General features: G+C 45.8%; 1 protein-coding gene across 2 annotated transcripts in view; it reads right to left on the reverse strand.

The window, feature by feature from the left end:
- The window catches only part of SIM1 (SIM bHLH transcription factor 1), a 63,579-nt gene that overhangs the window by 22,759 nt on the left and 22,418 nt on the right, over positions 1–18,402 (reverse strand). For both annotated transcript variants that reach the window (XM_083731190.1, XM_083731191.1), the window contains 7 exons: positions 17,217–17,299; positions 15,765–15,854; positions 13,988–14,096; positions 13,799–13,884; positions 9,491–9,690; positions 9,269–9,375; positions 5,766–5,913 (listed from right to left, as the gene is read on the reverse strand). In XM_083731190.1, the coding sequence (XP_083587316.1) occupies positions 5,766–5,913; positions 9,269–9,375; positions 9,491–9,690; positions 13,799–13,884; positions 13,988–14,096; positions 15,765–15,854; positions 17,217–17,299 (823 nt within the window). The remainder of the gene's footprint in view (positions 1–5,765; positions 5,914–9,268; positions 9,376–9,490; positions 9,691–13,798; positions 13,885–13,987; positions 14,097–15,764; positions 15,855–17,216; positions 17,300–18,402) is intronic.

Genomic DNA, 18,402 nt, shown 5'->3' on the forward strand with positions numbered 1-18,402 from the left:
AAACCTACTGTGTTAATATTTCTGTAAATGGAACTTCATTGAAGCGAATGAAAACATGAGGATTTAGGTCAGTTCACAGTCCCATTGACTTCAACTGGGTTAACTCAAATATGTCTCAGGAGGCTGCTGCTGGATCTTTTGGTTTCATGGCCCAATCTATAACCAACCTAAGACTTCAATGTAACGTCACCAGCTCTGTTTGCTTCATAATTACGTTAAACTTAAATACTGCTGTATTAGGCAGATTGTACACTGAAATGCCAGTTTCAGACCCCATACCTGGAGATGCCACGCATGGAACCTGGGACTTCCTGCATGTGCTACAGCTCTTCCCATTTAAAAGTCATCCTATGTGAAAATGGGAAATAAGTTGCAGTTCCTTGACATTGATACATAGCTGAGAAGTGGCTGGGAAGTGCATGGTTTGTGTGCAAGGAACAGTGGAACCCAGTGAATAGTAAGAATAATTCCCAGTGAATCTGTAGGTTCCATTCCTGGAAGGTTTTTGAGACAGAACTGAATAAATATCTATTAGTTCTTGTATACTTCAAGATCTTGGGCAGACAACCCCAGAGGTTCATTACAATTTATGATGATGAGTATACAGCAAAAGACACATAATAGCAATATGACCATCCAAAGAAAGACAGACATCATTAAACAGTTATATTTATTGGTATGAATTCAAAATCTTCTCTCTTTTTAATCTAAATATTTTACATCTTATATATTTGATCCTTGATTAAACCTCTTGTAAGTTGCTAATCATTAATGGGGTTTTTATTGTTACTGTGCAAACAGTTCATTCATGCTGGTGACCTATCAAATTTCACAGACATGGTCTTTAATTGGATTTATTCATTTCTAATCTGCTTAAGCCCTGGGTGCTGTAATGCTTGACTAAATATACATTCAGCACCCTTATTTAAACTGGTAAAATAAATGTGAGATTTGGACTCTGAATATATAAATGCAATTGTTATTGTGAACCTAACAGTAGCAGAGGTGGAGGGAGGAATCGTAGAAGGAATTTGAGGGGTCAGCATCTGGTGTGCCGCTAGTGAGAAAGTTAGGGATGAGGGATATAAAACTGCAAAACCTATAATTCAAGAAAACAGACTCTTCCTTAAGATCATAAATGGGCAGTCCAATGTACTTCATCTATGGTGCCAAAGCAAGATAATCAGATGCCAATGAAGGCTATGCACACCCCATACATACATTGAAAGCACACACTGTCCAAAAAAATGAAGAAAAGAATTATGGGAACTGTAGTTTATCCCCACACAGAGCTATAATTTCCATCATCCTTTAAAAAACTACAGTTCCCAGGATTCTTGGGGAGGGTATGCTTTGAATACATGGTGTGTATGCAGCCTAAGATTCCTAATATCAGCAAAGGCACTTTCCTGTTGAATCAGTAACCCTTGTACTGGCAGTTATTTTAAGGATAACCTCAGGCCTCTCTGTGTGACCTTCAGGGTCCTCCCCAGGCCTCCCCCCTCAAGTGATGCATATCTCCAGTCCTGCTCTGGACCCTCCTCGAGTCCTTTTGCCTGGCTCCAATGTGTCCTTGAAATGTGATCAAGTGTCTTGCATGCCTGAAGGAAGAAGAGGAGATTGTGGATGTGCAGAAAAAAAACCAACCAGCTTTTATTGGGTTAAATGTAACCTATTGTACAGAGGTCATATCCACTGCCCTGCCCACACCTGCCTCTCGACTTGCAGAATTTTGCCTCTAGAATTATAGAAATGTTTATTTTGTACTCACCTATTGACCCTGTGTAGCCCATAACAGTCCAAGGAGGTTTTAAGCACTTGGAAACAACAACAAAATCTACAGTGAAATCTTTCCAGCATCCTAAAAGGTTTGTTTTGTCTGTCATTACTTGAAAAGCCAAATAAGTTTATCTTTAGATTACACATAATACCTTCAGTTATTCCTTTTAAATGAACACTTCCCAGGGTTCCATCACATTCTATCTTCAGAAAACAAACTGGGAGAAGAGTATTATCACCATATTTTCCCCTGAAGGTGAAAGCATATGATCATCCCTGACACGTAGCATATTTTTAAATGTCAGCTCCTTGTCTTCTGACTCTATCATATTCAGTTATTGGTAAGTCATTGTCAGTCCAATCTGCCTTTTCCTTCCCAGTGACACCATTGAGCAATTGTCATTCTATCCAGTTGCAGCAGGGCAAGAGAAGGAAATCAGAACCACTCCATCAGCTCTTAACAAGATAGCAGCTCCATAAGGCTCTTCCTCCATCAACTGACAGTCTGGTGCAGAGGGAGATGTGGGAAGCTGGACCAAAAGCCAAGAGACTAGAATCTGCTGGCTTCTCCTCTCCTTGCACTGTTTCAATTCCAGCTGACCCTTGGAAGAACTTTGTAAGAATGAATGGCAGGAGAAATCCAGCCAGATGAGTGGGGTATTAAATAATAGAATTATTGTTGTTGTTATATTCCTGGGTTTGCTTTTTCTTCCTATTCTCTCCCAATCTACTTTCCTATTGTGTCCTGTCCTTTAGATTGCAAGCCCAAGGGTGGGATTGTAATCTTTTTAATGTGTGATTTTAGTGTATTTTTGGTTTCTGTGGAAGCTGCCCAGAGTGGCTGGGGAAACCCAACCAGATGGGCAGGGTACAAATAATAAATTATTATTATTATTATTATTATTATTATTATTATTATTATTATTATTATTATCTGTTTAGGTAGTTTCTTTAAGAGTGGGGTAAAAGTGCTCTAAATAAATAAATGCTTTGGGGAAACCTTGGGTTTCCTTCCCAGACTGCAACCATGTAAATCAGGGTTGAGGAACCTGTGGCCGCCTCTCTATGTTGTTGGGCCCAAAATCTCATCAGCTTCTGCCAGAATAGCAAATGCCCATGGACTAAGGCAGTGTTTCCCAACCTTGTGCCTCCAGCTGTTTTTGGACTACAGTTCCCATCATTCCTTGCCACTGGTCTTGCTAGTCAGGGATGATGGGAGTTGTAGTTCAAAAACAGCTGGAGGCACAAGGTTGGGAAACACTGGACTAAGGGGGCTGTTGTCCAACAATAACTGGTGGGCACCAAAAACCCACATCCAAGTCAACCTTCAATCCCGTTCAAATGACAACAATGATTTTTGATGATCCATATAAACAAATCTACTTAGCAAGAATAGACACTGCCTTAGCAGGAAATCCTTTTGGCATCCCTGGGAATGAGGCAGCCTATGCAATAGGGATCTCCTAGAGCAGTGTTTCCCAAACTTGGGTCTTCAACTGTTTTTGGACAACAATTCCCATTATCCCTGACCACTGGTCCTGCTAGCTAGGTATGGTGGGAGTTGTAGTCCAACACAGCCAGAGACCCAAGTTTGGGAAACACTGTCCTAGATCATTTGAAAGTTCATAAGGTTTTACAGTAGAACCAAAGGTCACTTGCTTATTACTCCTTCTCCTGGCCATGCCCCCCCCCCCCTCTTCAAAACAGAGCAAAGCAATTCTGTCAAAGCAAAGGAGAGAGAAGAGAATCAATGCAAAAATCTACTTGATTGGCAGTAACGAGAAACAAGCCAGCCCACTGGCCCACCAGAAGGGCTGGCCCACCAGATGTGCCAGGTAAACCGCTATAACCAGCAACTGTGATCACTCCATCGGCAGCCACAGGATGTGTCTTTTTAATTACCGCAGTGACAACATTATTAGCAACAAAAGAAGCACCTGAACTTTCTCAATTAGCAAGCCTGTGGGCTGGGGATACACAATCCAAATCAAGTAATCTAAAATAATTACCACACCTAGATTCTCTAAGTATTCAGAATTAGCAAGGCAGACTGGAACCAATACCTAAGGCAGCACAAGGAAGGAAAATAGTGGGGAGAGGGTGTAAAAAAGAGTGGGCAAAACATTCACTGACCCACAAATTTTTACAGAAATGTTATTATTCAGATTCCTTATGGTCAAAGCATGTTGTTGAGACAAAAAGAAGTGCTGAGCTCTGGGTGCACCTTGGGGCATAGGCTGACCAGAGGGGAAATGGAGGGAAAGTGCTCCCCCCACACACAGTCAGTTCCACGCTCCCCATTGGTAGACCCCTATGGTCACTTGAAGGAAAGGTGCTTTTCACAGGCTCTCCCTCCCCTATAAATATACTTCCCCTCTTCTGTGCCCCCCTCAAATACTGTTCCCCTCATCTGGATCCATATCTATCGATTGTGCTGCAATGCCACCAACTTCCTTAAATTTAATACAATGGTACCAAAAGGGCTGCTTTTACTGGATTTCTATGCTGGCTTCCAGTCTCTTGCATTGCCAGCTTTTCTCTCTCTCTCCCTGGCTACACCCTCACCACACGTCTAAAGCACATGGCTTCCCCCAAGAATCTTAAGTTCATTAAGGGTGCTGGGAATTGTAGCTCTGTGAAACGCAAATTATTCTTCCCCAGATTCTTTGGGGGAAAGCAGTGTGCTTTGAATATATGGGCTCTCTCACTCTCTTCATTGAAAGCACATGACTTGGGTTGGCCTAATATAGGTATTCTTGCTCTAATATGGACCTTGGCTACTTTTACCTTTTTGTAACATAAAAACATCACACAAGTGAGCCAAATCACATAGTACTTTCTATGTCACCTTGCATAAAAGCAATCCTAGACATGTCTGTTCAGAAGTGAGTCCCATTGAGAGCAATGGGACTTTATTGACAGGTAAGCCAGTACAGCCAGAAATAAATTACAGATGGTGGGAGAGAATCTCCCCTTAACTACCCTTTAACAACTCTACTCCTGAAAACAGAAAGCAACTAAGTCTGCACTCCTGTATGAGTGTTTATCTATTGAACCCAGTGGGATGTACTTATGAGTTAATATACCCAGGGATTGCTCTGTGCACTGCATTAAGAGGTAACAAATTCACAAGGGAGTCACCTTGAGTATGCTGTCTAATACCATCCATGTAGACCTCTACCTCTGGCAGTGCCTAAATATTAACAATGATGGGATAAAGAGTGAGGGCAAAAGTCAACATTTTCATTACTCTTCCTCCCCCTTTCCCCCCTATATTTTATTAGTTTGCTAACTGAACCCCTTCTGGTCACCCCACCTAGTTCCATGCAAGTCTCCATCCCTTTGAACAAGAAAGAAATCATGGGGCTTTGATAGAGACTCTGGATAAAATTAAGAACTTCAAACTCCCAGGTTCCCCCCCCCCTTTTTGGGAGCAAAAGAAAAACAGATGTCCTGTTTGTTAAGTATAAATAACTCCGTACGTTGAAACCTTTCTTTTACGCTGCATTAAACTTTATTTAATGCAGGGTGCCCCCTTCAACTGTAAAAAGGCGGAGAAGGAGCAAACTCAAGGGGTGACAAAGCCCTAAATCTTGTTCTTTCCCCTCTAGGGAAACAGAAGAAGACAGGAGGGAAAAGCTTTCAGGCAGATGAAAGAACTTTGTGGATTCCTACCAAGCTCGTGGAGAAGGATGGGCCTTGTCAACTCAAGCCCTGGGCCAAAGAGAGTTTTCTTGGCAGGACTGAAATATTTGCCTTTTTTTATGACCCCCACTTAAAGCACTTCCATGACAGGCAAAATAAAAAGAAGAGCACCTTTGATGCAATCCATCAAGCACTTATTTTTCTCCAACAGCCCTTTCTCCAAGACTCATGGGACTGGCGCATTAGCAAAACTTTGGTGTGCAATGCCCCAATGTTCATGTGAGTTGACACAGGCACTCTGCTGGGGAGTAACAAGAAACCTCGTGGGATTTAGTACTTACGTGAGCACGTAATTGACGCTGACGATGCAATGAGGCCGTGAAGATCGGCTGTTGTGGACAATGGTGGCGTAGCTCTGCACCCAGACCCAGCCACCTTGCTTGGCCAAGAAGCGATAGTATTTGGTGGTAACTTGACCTTTCACTAGCACTGGAAAAGAAATAGAAGGGCTGATTATTTAATGAGCAGTTATTCCATTTCTGTTTTACCTTCAAAGAGGAACTCTAACAAATCTCTAAAATGGCTCCGTTTTCTTTATTATATTTCAGTGATTTAACTTGTGCCCTGCTTTTTAGAAAGCTCTGGGCAACTGGGTGGTCTCTTATCCAGAACTACTTCCCTTTAGCTTCAACAAGGTTGAATAGCGTTGAGTGGGACCAATTAGAAGTGAACTCGGAGAGATGTTGTCGGTGTTCTCAGCAAAGAATTAGAATGTGGTTTTACCAGTCCTCTATATTCATGTTGATGTACATTAAGGTCATTGGGCACATTATGTCTTTTCAAGAGTGGCACCTCTCCAGACCACCACATCGACTTACACTGTGGTCCTCCATAAGTTGTTGGACTCAACCTCCCATCAGCCCCAGCCAGCATGGCCAAGGATGGTGGAAGTTGTTGTCCTCCACCTATTTTGAAAGAAGCCGCACTTCCCATTACAATTCTGACCAAAGTGGTGGCAGATGGTAGAAACGTAATGCTCTACTGTAAGGGCATGGCAACTCAAAAGCACAATCAATCATTAACAGCAAAAGTCAGTCTACTTCCCAGCCAGGGTGTCAATCAAATTTAAAATGAGTCTCTGGCATGTGATTATTATGTTACAGGAGTTCACAAGTGTCAGCAGTTAGATTAAAAGGCATTCTTATGGTCTCTAGTGAAAATGCCTTTTCCTGGCAGTCATGAGAGAGACTAAAGGCTTTGTAGTGTCTACACTACTAAAGAGTTCAGCTGTCATGACCTCCTTCTCTGTCAAACATCAACATAGCAATTCTGAAAACAGACTGAGCTACAGTTCTATACACACTTACCTGGGAGTAAGACCCACTGAACTTAATGGGAATTACTTCTGAGCAGTCATAAAAGATTGTACTGTAAAGCTTCCTAACTATGAATTACCAAACTTTAATTAACAAATTTGACACTGCCTTTGTAATGCAGATATTGAGAGCTCACCCTTGTCCCAAATTTTGTTAAATATATTAGAATTTAGACTGAACACTCAAAATCTGAGACTCAAAATTAACAAAATGTTTTGCAAGCCTGTCTTTACCATGTTTACTTAAATGTCTCATTGTTTTCAGCAGTGCTTTCAAGTCAGTGCATGCAGAATGGCAGCAATTAAAAGTGCAACACACATTTAAAGCTATAGACTTATAGATTTAATTAGGATGGGTCCCAAAAGCTGTGGACCACAAACCAAAACAACCTGGATTAATTGGAGTTAAGACTTTTATGTTGCATTCATATTGTCAGAGGTAATAGAATACATCAGACCTCCTCAGAGAGGATGATCCCCTATCATATCTTTAATCCCCTAACACTGAAGTGCAGGGCAGCTCAGGGGCATGCCACGGGAAGATCTAGAAGGTTCTATTGCTGTACCAGCCACACCCCTGCCACCCCGTCTACAACAAGCCAAAGATAAATTTATGTCCACTGAACTGTCATAAACCAATCCCCTTTCATCACCTCTCCCAAACTGGGAGTTGTGTGTGTCTAGAAAAGGGCATAGGATTGCACCATTAAACTGCATTCTATGCCCACTTACCTGGGAGAAAACCTCACTGAACTCAGCTGGATTCCCTTCTTTGTGGAAACGTGTAGGATTGTGCTGTTAAAGTGACACAAAACCCCAGTCCTTCCTGTGCCGTCTCTCCAACTTAAGAACAATTTAGCGATCACTTCTACTTGGTCTGAAGTCTGCAGTAGCAGCTAGGCCTAACCCTTTGTGTGTTTTGGAAAGACACTCCCCAGCTTTAACAGTACCCACTTTCCCCAGCAGGAAGATGTAGTTACAGAATACCTTTCGCCAGCTGAATTTCTGTCTCTATCACAATTGTGGTATGTATTACAGTTACAAGCACAGAGCTAGGAAAGAGCAAACCAAGCAGCAAGCCGGTTTAAGCAGTGATGAGGATCTGCTCTGGAAAAGTGCATTCCAAGCCACTAACATCAGATGATTCTTTGAAGCCCTGCCCTAAATTAAAACGAACCTTATAGGATTCACACCCTTGTAAATATAATTAGAATCAGGGACCAACACACCAAAAGAGAGAACCCAAAATTAAAGGTTGGCAAGGAGGTAGTATGGATTTCCCATCAAAATCACTTAACAAAAAATTTAAAAATTGTAATTGATTTGAAGACTAAACCCAAAGTGTTCTTCTGTTAAGAAGTTGCATTCCCACTCATACCAGGCTTGAGAGGCGATTTCTCACAGCCCTTTCTCAAACCATGTCATTTATTCAAGCCAAATCTATTCCATCACCCACCATTAACACATCATAAAGCAGTTCAGCAGAAGGCATGAGGGAAGTGCATATCCTTTGTTGCTTTCTAAAAATAAACCTAGAGGGGTGGAGTTGGGTCTCTTATTACCTTAATAGGCCTGAGATTATTTTGGAGTTAAGGAATGACATGGGAAAACTCATCTACACATCCCCGCTCCCTCCTACACAAAAGTCAAGTTGATTATCCATGAAGCACATCTATTCCTTTAGCTTTCAGTATAATCGAGCACTTTCTTTTTGACATAGTGATGAGGTGACCAATGCAAAAGAGGACCAGGGCCCCTGTGCCTTACCATCACAGTGCAGGAGAGGGGCTTTCAACAGGTATGGTTTGCAAGGCGGAATCCCCAATTTCTGCAAGAGGATGATGAGGTGCAGGAACCCTGGTCCTCTTGGACTCAGCTGGAATCTCAACCCCTAATCCCAAGCACATCATCCCTACAAACTATGAAAGAAAAGATACCCTTTTGTCAAGTGGAGTGCAACCTGTCCCCTCGTGTGCTTAAGGCAGGCATAGGCAAACTCGGCCCTCCAGATGTTTTGGAACTGCAATTCCCATCATCCCTGACCACTGGTCCTGTTAGCTGGGGGTGATGGGAGTTGTAGTCCCAAAACATCTGGAGGGAGGAGTTTGCCTACGCCTGGCTTATGGTTAAAGGGCTGCGGTGGAGACAAATTTGCTTTGTGTTGGAGACTTTTTCTCCCTGGGGTCTTATTTCGATGGAATGGTGCTTTGGGGAAATGTTTCAATCGTGCTGCCTACTCTTTCTTTCGCCCGGCTCCCAGCAGCTACCGCAATCCTATGCATGCTTGTCCCCATGAACGCAGCACGACTTCCATCAAGCCTGATTAGGATCGCACGCAACTACGTGGAAATACCCAAGTAAGACAGCCCACCAGCCAGCCCACTTTGACTTGGGAGTAAGGCCCAGGGAACTCAGCGGGACCTGCCTAGGCGAGGGGCTTCAAGCGTGCTAAGAGGAGAGGCTCCTTACGCAGGTGATGAGCGCAGCGCAAATGGAAAGTGTCGCAGCCGTGGACGTGGTGGTAAAGCGTTTTCTCGATCAGGTCCTGAGGCTCGTAACCGGTCAGCTCGGCTACCCTGCCAGGAAAGAGAGGGACACAGAGAAAGAGAGAGAGAAAGCCGGTCGGTTGCTTTGATTTGGCACGTCGGTGCTGCTAGGGCGAGGGAAGAGGAAGCCCCGACGCCGACCTACCGGGAATCGAGGAAAATGAGCTTCATATCCAGGCTGGCCCGGAACATGAACATATTGCTGTGCAGCTTGATCTCCGTCACGGCGCTGGGGGGCAGGGAATGGCCGACCGCCACCAGGCCGACGTTTTGGTAGCAGCCGTCGAAGGGAGACATGTCCAGGCTGTACTGGCGGATCTTCAGGTAGCCGCTGCAGTGAATGACCTGTTGGGGAGACACAGAGATCCGCTCAAGTCGAGAGGGCTGTTCGGGTTGCCCTTCGTGGTCAGCGATCTGCGAAACAGCTCGCGCGCAAACAGAAAACCCTCCGGGACGGAGACTGTCAGACAGTAAACCCGCGAAAGAGGGAGTGTGGGAGCCCCACTCGACACCACGGATGTGCCTCAATGTAGTAAACGCGCAGAGGATCGCGCGGCTGGTCTCCCCTCCCCTCCTTTTCGGTCCCTGTTAATCGTCTGGTGGGGACTACAGCGCCAAGGGTTGATTTTGCGCGCCTGAAGGGGCCACGGCAGCCAGGCAAGACTTTGTTTATCAGTTTACAACCGATGCTTCTCAGGGAAATAAGCTTGCACGCTTTCTTGTGTCTATTTGCAGGCCGCTTTTCCGGGTCCCCATTTAGTTGGTCTTAAGGTGCGTGCCAGCCTCCTAATGATCATTTATTTCGTCTTCTGGATCAACGCGCTACTCCCCCTCAGTCATTCGAATGAAACCAGGTGACGTTCACCTGCCACTCATCTTCCTCTGTGATCAAGTGGAGTGCCTGCATCCTCCAACCAACCCGCAATTACGAGGCTTATTATCTACATCTACTGACTCTCAGCAGAACGTGAGAACAGTGTAAACTGTATTGCGTTTGAGGTCTGTGCAGGACGATTCCCCCCTTTAATTGCCTCTGGCGAGAGGTCAATATGCATAGGATTGGGGTGCGTGCTTTCACGTGTTTCCGAGGAAGTGAATTCGTTCACTGGGGCTCACTCCCAGATAAATGTGGATAGGATTAAAGCCGTGGGCTGCAGTCCTATACCCACTTACCTGGGTGTAAGCTCCACCAAACTCAGTGGGACTTAGTTCTGAGTAGACAGACGCACTGTTGACTCTCTCTCACCCAACTTGGTCACGTGGTTTATTTGCGATGACAAAATCTATTACTACATCTCTCTGCGTGTGCCCGATATAGATCGACTGGCAAAACACTTGGAATTACTGGAGAGTCAGTAGGACGGAGACTCAGGGCGATTGCTTGGCAGCCTCCCTTTGGATTACGTGGGCTACCTTGCAGCCGGAGGGGCGGTTAGTTCTCAAGCCTCTCAAGAAAGGCGTCCTCGACAGAATTAGGCACAGTCCAGAAGCAAGTAAAAAATCGGAAAACAGGCCTTCCCTCCTTCGGAAACTACGCAATTATTCACACAACTAAATTCCCCGCAGTCGAATATTATGCACGTGATTTAGTGCTCAACAGACTTGCTCCAAACTAAGTTAGCCCCCAAATCAAAGGAGTTTTCTTCCAGAAAACACAAGGCTCTTGGAAAACACTGCAATAACGCAATCCTAACCATGCCTACTCAGAAGTAAATCCTATTGAATTCAAAACAAAAAAAATTCCTTCCAGTAGCACCTTAAAGACCAACTAAGTCAGTTCTTGGTATGAGCTTTGTGTGCATGCACACTTCTTCAGATACACTGAAACAGAAGTTTCCAGACCCTTCTATATAGTGAGAAGGTGGGGAGGGGTATTACTCAGAAGGCTGCTGGGAATGGGTGATTGGCAGATAGCTGTGATGAGCCTGTTGACGACTCTTAATGACTGCAATAGGTCTTACAGGAAGAAGCAAGGGGTGAAAAGGTGAAAAATGGCTTTGTCATGTATAATGAGATAAGAATCCAAGGTCTTTGTTCAGGCCAGGTTTCTCCATGGTTTTAAGTTTGGTGATAAGTTGTAATTCAGCAGCTTCTCTTTCCAGTCTATTTCCACCAGCCTTCTGAGTAATACCCCTCCCCACCTTCTCACTATATAGAAGGGTCTGGAAACTTCTGTTTCAGTGTATCTGAAGAAGTGTGCATGCACACGAAAGCTCATACCAAGAACTGACTTAGTTGGTCTTTAAGGTGCTACTGGAAGGAATTTTTTTGTTTTGTTTAGACTATGGCAGACCAACACGGCTACCTATCTGTAACTGGAACTATTGAATTCAGTGGGGGTTACTCTCAGGACTGAAAATTGCAGCTCAACAAGGTAAGCTGCCGCGTTATGACAGGCGGGCACTCTGAGGTCTCTTAAAGCGCCTCCCTAGGCATATCTCCTCGGGGGAAAGTTCACTGGGATTTGTTCCTAGAAAGCCGTGCATACGATCGCAGACTTCAGCAACCCAACTCAAAAAAAGTGTGCAGGAGAGCAGGGAGGAAGTGCCACCACTGATGTCACCGGAGGGGCGGTGGCGTCATCTCCTAGGATGCTATTGGCCAACCCTCTGTCTGTAAAATAAGCTTTCTTCAGAGAGAAACCCATCCACTAAACAGAAGAAGAGAGAGGTGACATCAGCATATGGGGCTAAAGGGTAAACTGGCACATTTTTTGTTGGAAAATTCCAAAGCCCCTTTTTTGTGGTCAACCAAAACGTCAAGCCATCGTGAGCAAGCGGCGGAGTCCTCCTGAACTCTTCCTGAGGCTGAACTTTAAAAAGCTGGCATGGTAACTGAAGCCATAATGTCCTCATTGGTCAACTGGGGCATGGCTATGGGGAGTTATCATGAAGAGCGACTGCACTTCAGAAGGTATCACTTCACCACTGAAAGTATGTAAGATAAAATGTAAATGACCCCTCCACAGTTAAGTCCAGTCAAAGGTGACTATGGGTTGTGGCACTCATCTTGCTTTCAGGCCGAGGGAGCTGACGTTTGACCACAGTCAACTTTCCGGGTCATGCAGCCAGCATGACTAAACCGCTTCTGGTGATGGAAGTCAGAGTGCACCGAAACACCATTTACCTTCCTGCTGCAGTGGTACCTATTTATCTACTTGCACAGGCGTGCTTTCAAACTGCTAGGTTGGCAGGAGCTGGGGCAGAGCAATGGGAGCTCACCCCGTTGCCTGGATTCGAACCGCCAATCTTCCTATCAGCAAGCCCAATAGGCTCAGTGGTTTAGACCTGAAGCAAGCCAACAACCAGATCCTAAATATGTTTAATCTGAAATGTCTTCCACTGACAGCACTAGCCTGGACTTTGGCAACTTAGTTGGGAGTAAGTGCCATTGACCACACTGGAGCTTAAAAAGGTAAAGGGACCCCTGACCATTAGGTCCAGTCGTGACCGACTCTGGGGTTGCAGCGCTCGTCTCGCTTTATTGGCCGAGGGAGCCGGCATACAGCTTCTGGGTCATGCGGCCAGCATGACTAAGCTGCTTCTGGTGAACCAGAGCAACGCACGGAAACACCGTTTACCTTCCCGCCGGAGCGGTACCTACTTATCTACTTTCTACTTGCACTTTATCTACTTGCACTTTGAGGTGCTTTCGAACTGCTGGGTTGGCAGGAGCAGGGACCGAGCAACAGGAGCTCACCCCGTAGCGGGGATTCGAACTGCCAACCTTCTGATCGGCAAGCCCTAGGCTCTGTGATTTAACCCACAGTGCCACCCGCGTCCCTCACTGGAGCTTACGCCCCCCCAAAATCTCCAGGCCCAGAACACTTACAGTGAGAGTCTATGTGCATTTACTTGGAAGTAAGTTCCAACCATTGACCTCCAAGGGACTTACTCTATAGTAAGCTGGTCAGCATAACTACATAGGAAGAGCCTGCTGGATCAGGCCAGCATCCAGTTCTCACTGTGGCCCATAGGTGCCTGTGGGAAACTTGCAAGCAGGGCCCGCGCACAAGAGCGCTCTCCCCTTCTGCCTTTTCCAGACTTATTTTCTCTATGCAGAGGATTTGCACAGCCTTTAAGTCTTACCGAAAGCAATTACTGGGATTTTGAGGGTCTTACTCCCAAATATACAGAGGATTGCTGGCTCACGGAATAATCCTATGCCTGTTTACCCAGAGGTGAGTGCCGCTGCGTGGGGCTTTCTCCCAAACAAGTACGCAAGGAATCTCAGCCTTCACTGGGATCAAGTCCCAGGGAAACGGGTGGGATTGGCTGCCAAGTAAATGCGCTTCAAATCGAGGTGGAAACATGCAGCGCTACACAGCTCCAACTGGTCCCGATTACTGTGTTCTTATCAATGAAGGTTTCAAAGCACCCTCGTCTTTGTACTCAAGTCCGGGCGCAAACAGTTCTTCGCTCTGCCGCTAGTTGGCGCACGTGAGCCCACCTACCTTGTAGCCTCCGCAAGTCAGCCCGGCGTTCCTCTTGGCCAAGACGCATTTCATCCTTAGGAAGAAGGAGCGCTCGATCTCGTACTCTAGTAAACAAGGGGGCACAATGCGCATGTCAGGGAAGAGGCTGCTCTCTGCCGCCGGCCACTGCCTTCCTTCCCACCCGCTGCTTTACTCGGTGAACTTTACCCTGAACGAAATGGGAATGGTACGGCTGGTGGGCTGTGAGGACGGCGGTCATCTCGTCGTGGTCGGCTGGGTGGATGTACTCGTAAATGCTGTTGCCTGTCAGCTCCACCTGCAAGAGGGAGTCGTCGGGGGCAGGGGAAAGAAAACAATAGAATTGTAGAGTTGGAAGGAACCCAATGGGTCATTTAGTGTTCAACCCCCTGCTATTTCTTTCTTTCCATCGATGACGACGCAACGTGTCCCCATTCTATGCCCAGGGTGATCTCAGCCACCTTCAGCCCCTTAAGCCACTCGACGGAATTGACCCTCTTCTCTCTTCGGGTTCTGGTCTGGAATCTGAAGCACCCACGAAGGACGTCAATTCACACCATGAAAAGGAACAAGGCTCCTTCAAATTAGATGGACAGTTCAGGTTCAGTTGCAAAATGGCATCTGCACCAAGCAATTGGATACCTTAAACCAATAATGGGGTGGCCCCGTCCAGACGTTGTTGGACTCCAGTTCCCATCAGCCCCAACCAGCATGGCCATTGGACAGGGATGATGGGAGCTGGAGTTCAACAACTCTTGGGCAGCCACAGATTCCACATCCAGCCTTGGACCTAAGGCTGAGCACACCCCCACTGAAGGAAAACTTATTTCTGAGTAAACATGCACAAGACTGGGAGCAGGTAAGAGGCATGGTTGCCAATCCTCAGCAGGTTTGCTGTGCCTTTAAATGTGACTAGAAATTCAACAGGTGAATTTTTGCCTGAGCTGTAAAGGGAAATATTGTTAATTGAATGTATATCCCACTCTTTCTCTTGAAGAAGCCCAGGATGCAAGATGGGTCAATGCTTCACCTCCTTGTCATCACAGAATTCATCACGCACAGGAGCTCAGCCAATCTTCTGGACAAAGATTTCTGAAACTGTACTATGGGCGTGCCAGCAGTAGCATAGCATGGGGGGCCACAGGAGCAGTTGCCCCAGGCACAAAATTGTTTAGGATGTAAAATTTCAACACCCGGTGCTGCCTCAGTATAGTTGCATGCTTCTTTTGCTAGGCTCCATTGGCAATGGCTTCTCCATGTGAACCAGGAAGTGACCTCTCCAGACAACTGAACAACTCTTCTTATCTCTGTGGCTGCAAACTCCTGGACACTGTTAAACAGTTGAATGTGCATGCGTACTCCATCCCTTTCCCTCCCACCCACCCCTCCTCATGGCCCTGGGTGCTGGCAACCCACACTATGCCACTGAGTGCCAGCATGCCCCAGGTCTATTCAATTAAACACTATGTGAATGGAATGGACTTCCAGCACAATGGAAATATCTGCTAAGCTCCAGTCCTGTTCATGTTCCTCTGCAGCAAAGTGCCACTGAACCCAGTGAGGCTTCCCAAAAAGTACATCACCCTGAGATCTGTGGATGAAGGGTGGTATACAAATTTAATTAATAAGTACATTTAGGATCAGGCTGTTAGAATTGCACTGAAGTCATCTTCAATGGGACTTGAAAGCACCACCCTGTGCATGTTTACTCAGAAGTACATCTTACTGAGTTTGAAAGGATGTGCTTAAAAAACACTCCTCCAAATGAATGGGACTGACTAGTAAATGGGGCTAGGATTTGCACTGGCAAACAGGCTTGGCTTCACCTGCCTTGCTCGCCAAAAGCAGCGGAGGTGAGTGTTCAGGTCTTGCATGTGAGGTTCCTGGCCTTGAATGTTGCTCATCAAACTGGCTCCCCCTCCCTCTTTGCCTGGATCCTGTGCATGCCTGCACATTCATAGCATACCTGCGACAAACCCAAATGAACAGAGGCAGTTTCGGAGATGTACATGATCTTGCCGTCCGGAGCTACCACAAATATGAAACCGTCCAAAGTCTGCAAGGAAAGGGGCAGAAAAGAGCTGTGTGTCAAGTCTGGTTTATGAGATGTTGGTCCTCGCCAACCCTTCTTTGCTCTCTCCTCCAGGCCTTAACAAGTGAGGAGTGAGGAGCAGCCTCAACTTTCAGGCTGCAATCCTTATACACACTTACCTGGGAGTAAGTACCACTGAACTCAGTGGGGCTTACCTGTGAATAGAAATGTATAGGATTGCACTGTCAGAGACAAAAATGGTTTGATAATGAGTGTGAAATACAAAAGACAGGCCTTCATTCAATTGCCATCACAGTTAAAAATCTGATCCTAAATCCACAATCATCCTTGTCCCCAGGGAATCCTTTTCCTGTATTTAGGCTGATAGGATTTGCATGGGGAGAAAGTGGACAAGGAGAAGAACCAAATTTCCTAGACTGTCTTTCTGACCCAACTGTGTAGACTGTATACCTTCCTTCTGATGTGATACTCTCAGAATTGCTGACCTCACTTCCCACTTCCTCCTCCTTCTTGGTCCCACCTTAGGAGGAGAAGACACCTTCAGTTTCTCTTTCTCTCTCCCCTAAAGGGGGTCTCTCATCTCCAAGCTCTCTTTCAGAGAATCTCCCATTAACTAACAGTTCACAGGACTTTTCGGAGAATATATAGCAGTAGATATCTGACTTCAGCTTGTAGTGCTGATATAAACTCACTCCTTGAATCAGAACCCTCAGCGGAAGTGAAACTATCCTACTGATTTTAAATGGAATCAGAATCAGTACCGGTGCTTATCTCAGTCGTGCATTGATTCAAACGTTGCTGACGTTGCCCTTACCCGTATTATTATTCTGGACGACATGGTTTTGAATTATATAAAAACACATAATGATCATTAACAACCTTCCAGTATCTCCGGAAATCATATGAGACAGATTATTTGCCTTGCCCCTTTAAACCACGATTGTCTTCTCGGAAAGTTTCCAGAATCCCAGGCGGAAGGGTCTTTTCTGTCACCAGCTCCCAGGCACTAGTAAACTGGCAAGGACAGGGACCGAAATGTGACCCCGCCCTCCAGCAAATCCTGAAACAGACTTGCCATAGGCCCACCACTGAAGTCAACGCGACGTGTCCCCTTATTTATCAGGGAGAGAAAGAAAGGACATTTTACATGGCTGGGGCCCGACAGATCTGCAGGTCGCTCCCCAGGGGAGCTATCGCCTGCAAACCTTGAGTCTGGTTCAGGAACTCGTAGGAAAGAGCATCAAGCCCGTGTTTGTCTTCTATCACGAGCCTTCTATAGCCTTCCTTCCCAGTCTGCCGCTATCTCGATTGGGTTGCCCGAGCTCTCCCTACAAAACCTTAAGGAGCTGCATTCCGGACTAGTACCTGCAAAAGGTGAGATCCCAGCTCGCGCCCAACGTTGTCCAGAGGGCTGGTTCGACTCGCGTGGCCCCAGGCTTCTCCAAGTCCTGTGGAGACACCGCCGCGTTATTCGAGATCTTCGGATGAAGGGCGGTATACAAATTTATAAAATAATAGTAATAATAAAAGAGAGGCAGGGCAGCAGGGTCCTAATGCCTGATCTGACAATGAGCGGTATATATTAATTAAATAAGAATAATTATTCTGTGGTTTCTGCCTGACAGTACAAGGGGAGATGGGGAGGGGTCACGAATAATGAAACTATAAAGATCTCTTTTTTCTTCTACTTTCCAGCTCGGTTGCGCTTCCGTTGACTGGACCTCAGACGTTCCAACCTGAAACCACTTCCTTGAATGATAATTCGATTGAAATAAATGCGGGTTTATGTTTTTCTGGATCAAATAGAACAACCTGTGCTCTGACTCGTGGGCTGGAATGCTTTTGCTTCTCGAATCATTGAAATCCTACCAACTGGCTCTCTGGAAAAAATTCTTCCCATATTCACACATCCGTTTCACACACAACGAACCAATTTCTGGTACCCAGAAACTAGTTTTTCTGCCAGAAATGCGGGGAACAACTAAACCCATTCCCTTTGGAGGGCCCTGGAAAGAGAGAAATGCCATGGAAACGAACATAACGCGGGTGCTCAGCTTAGCCACAACTATTCTGTTCAATGTTTAAAAAACATTAGACTGGGTGTGAACAAGCAGCCAGCTCCTGTAAACACACGAAGCGTCGTGTGGCCATTCAGCTCTCCGAATAAAATAAAAGAATAAAAGCAAAAGCGGTTATTATAGTTAATAACTTCGTCGCGTCCTTTTTGCAGATTTCAAACGGAGGAAATTTTATTTGGGAGGCGAAGGGCTGCTCCCCAGCCACGAAGGAAGCCTTGAAATTTCCCCTCCTCTTCTCTGGGCTTTAGTCCTGTCTCTGGAAAGAGCGTTATTCGGAGCGAAAGTCATAGGATCGACTTACAAATCCCAATTAAAACCGTGGGGCTGCATGACGTCTGAGAGCGTCTCCTCGTGAATTAATTCCACCACCTCCACCCCACTTTTCCTCCCCCCAATGGTCTCTTCCAGGCCCCCTGTGTCGGGAACTGTTCCCTCTAGTGAGAAGGAGACCGGCCTCCGCCTCAAGCGGCGGT

This window comes from Podarcis gaigeae, assembly GCF_964106915.1.
Source record: "Podarcis gaigeae genome assembly, chromosome: 3".
Taxonomy (NCBI): Eukaryota; Metazoa; Chordata; class Lepidosauria; order Squamata; family Lacertidae; genus Podarcis; species Podarcis gaigeae.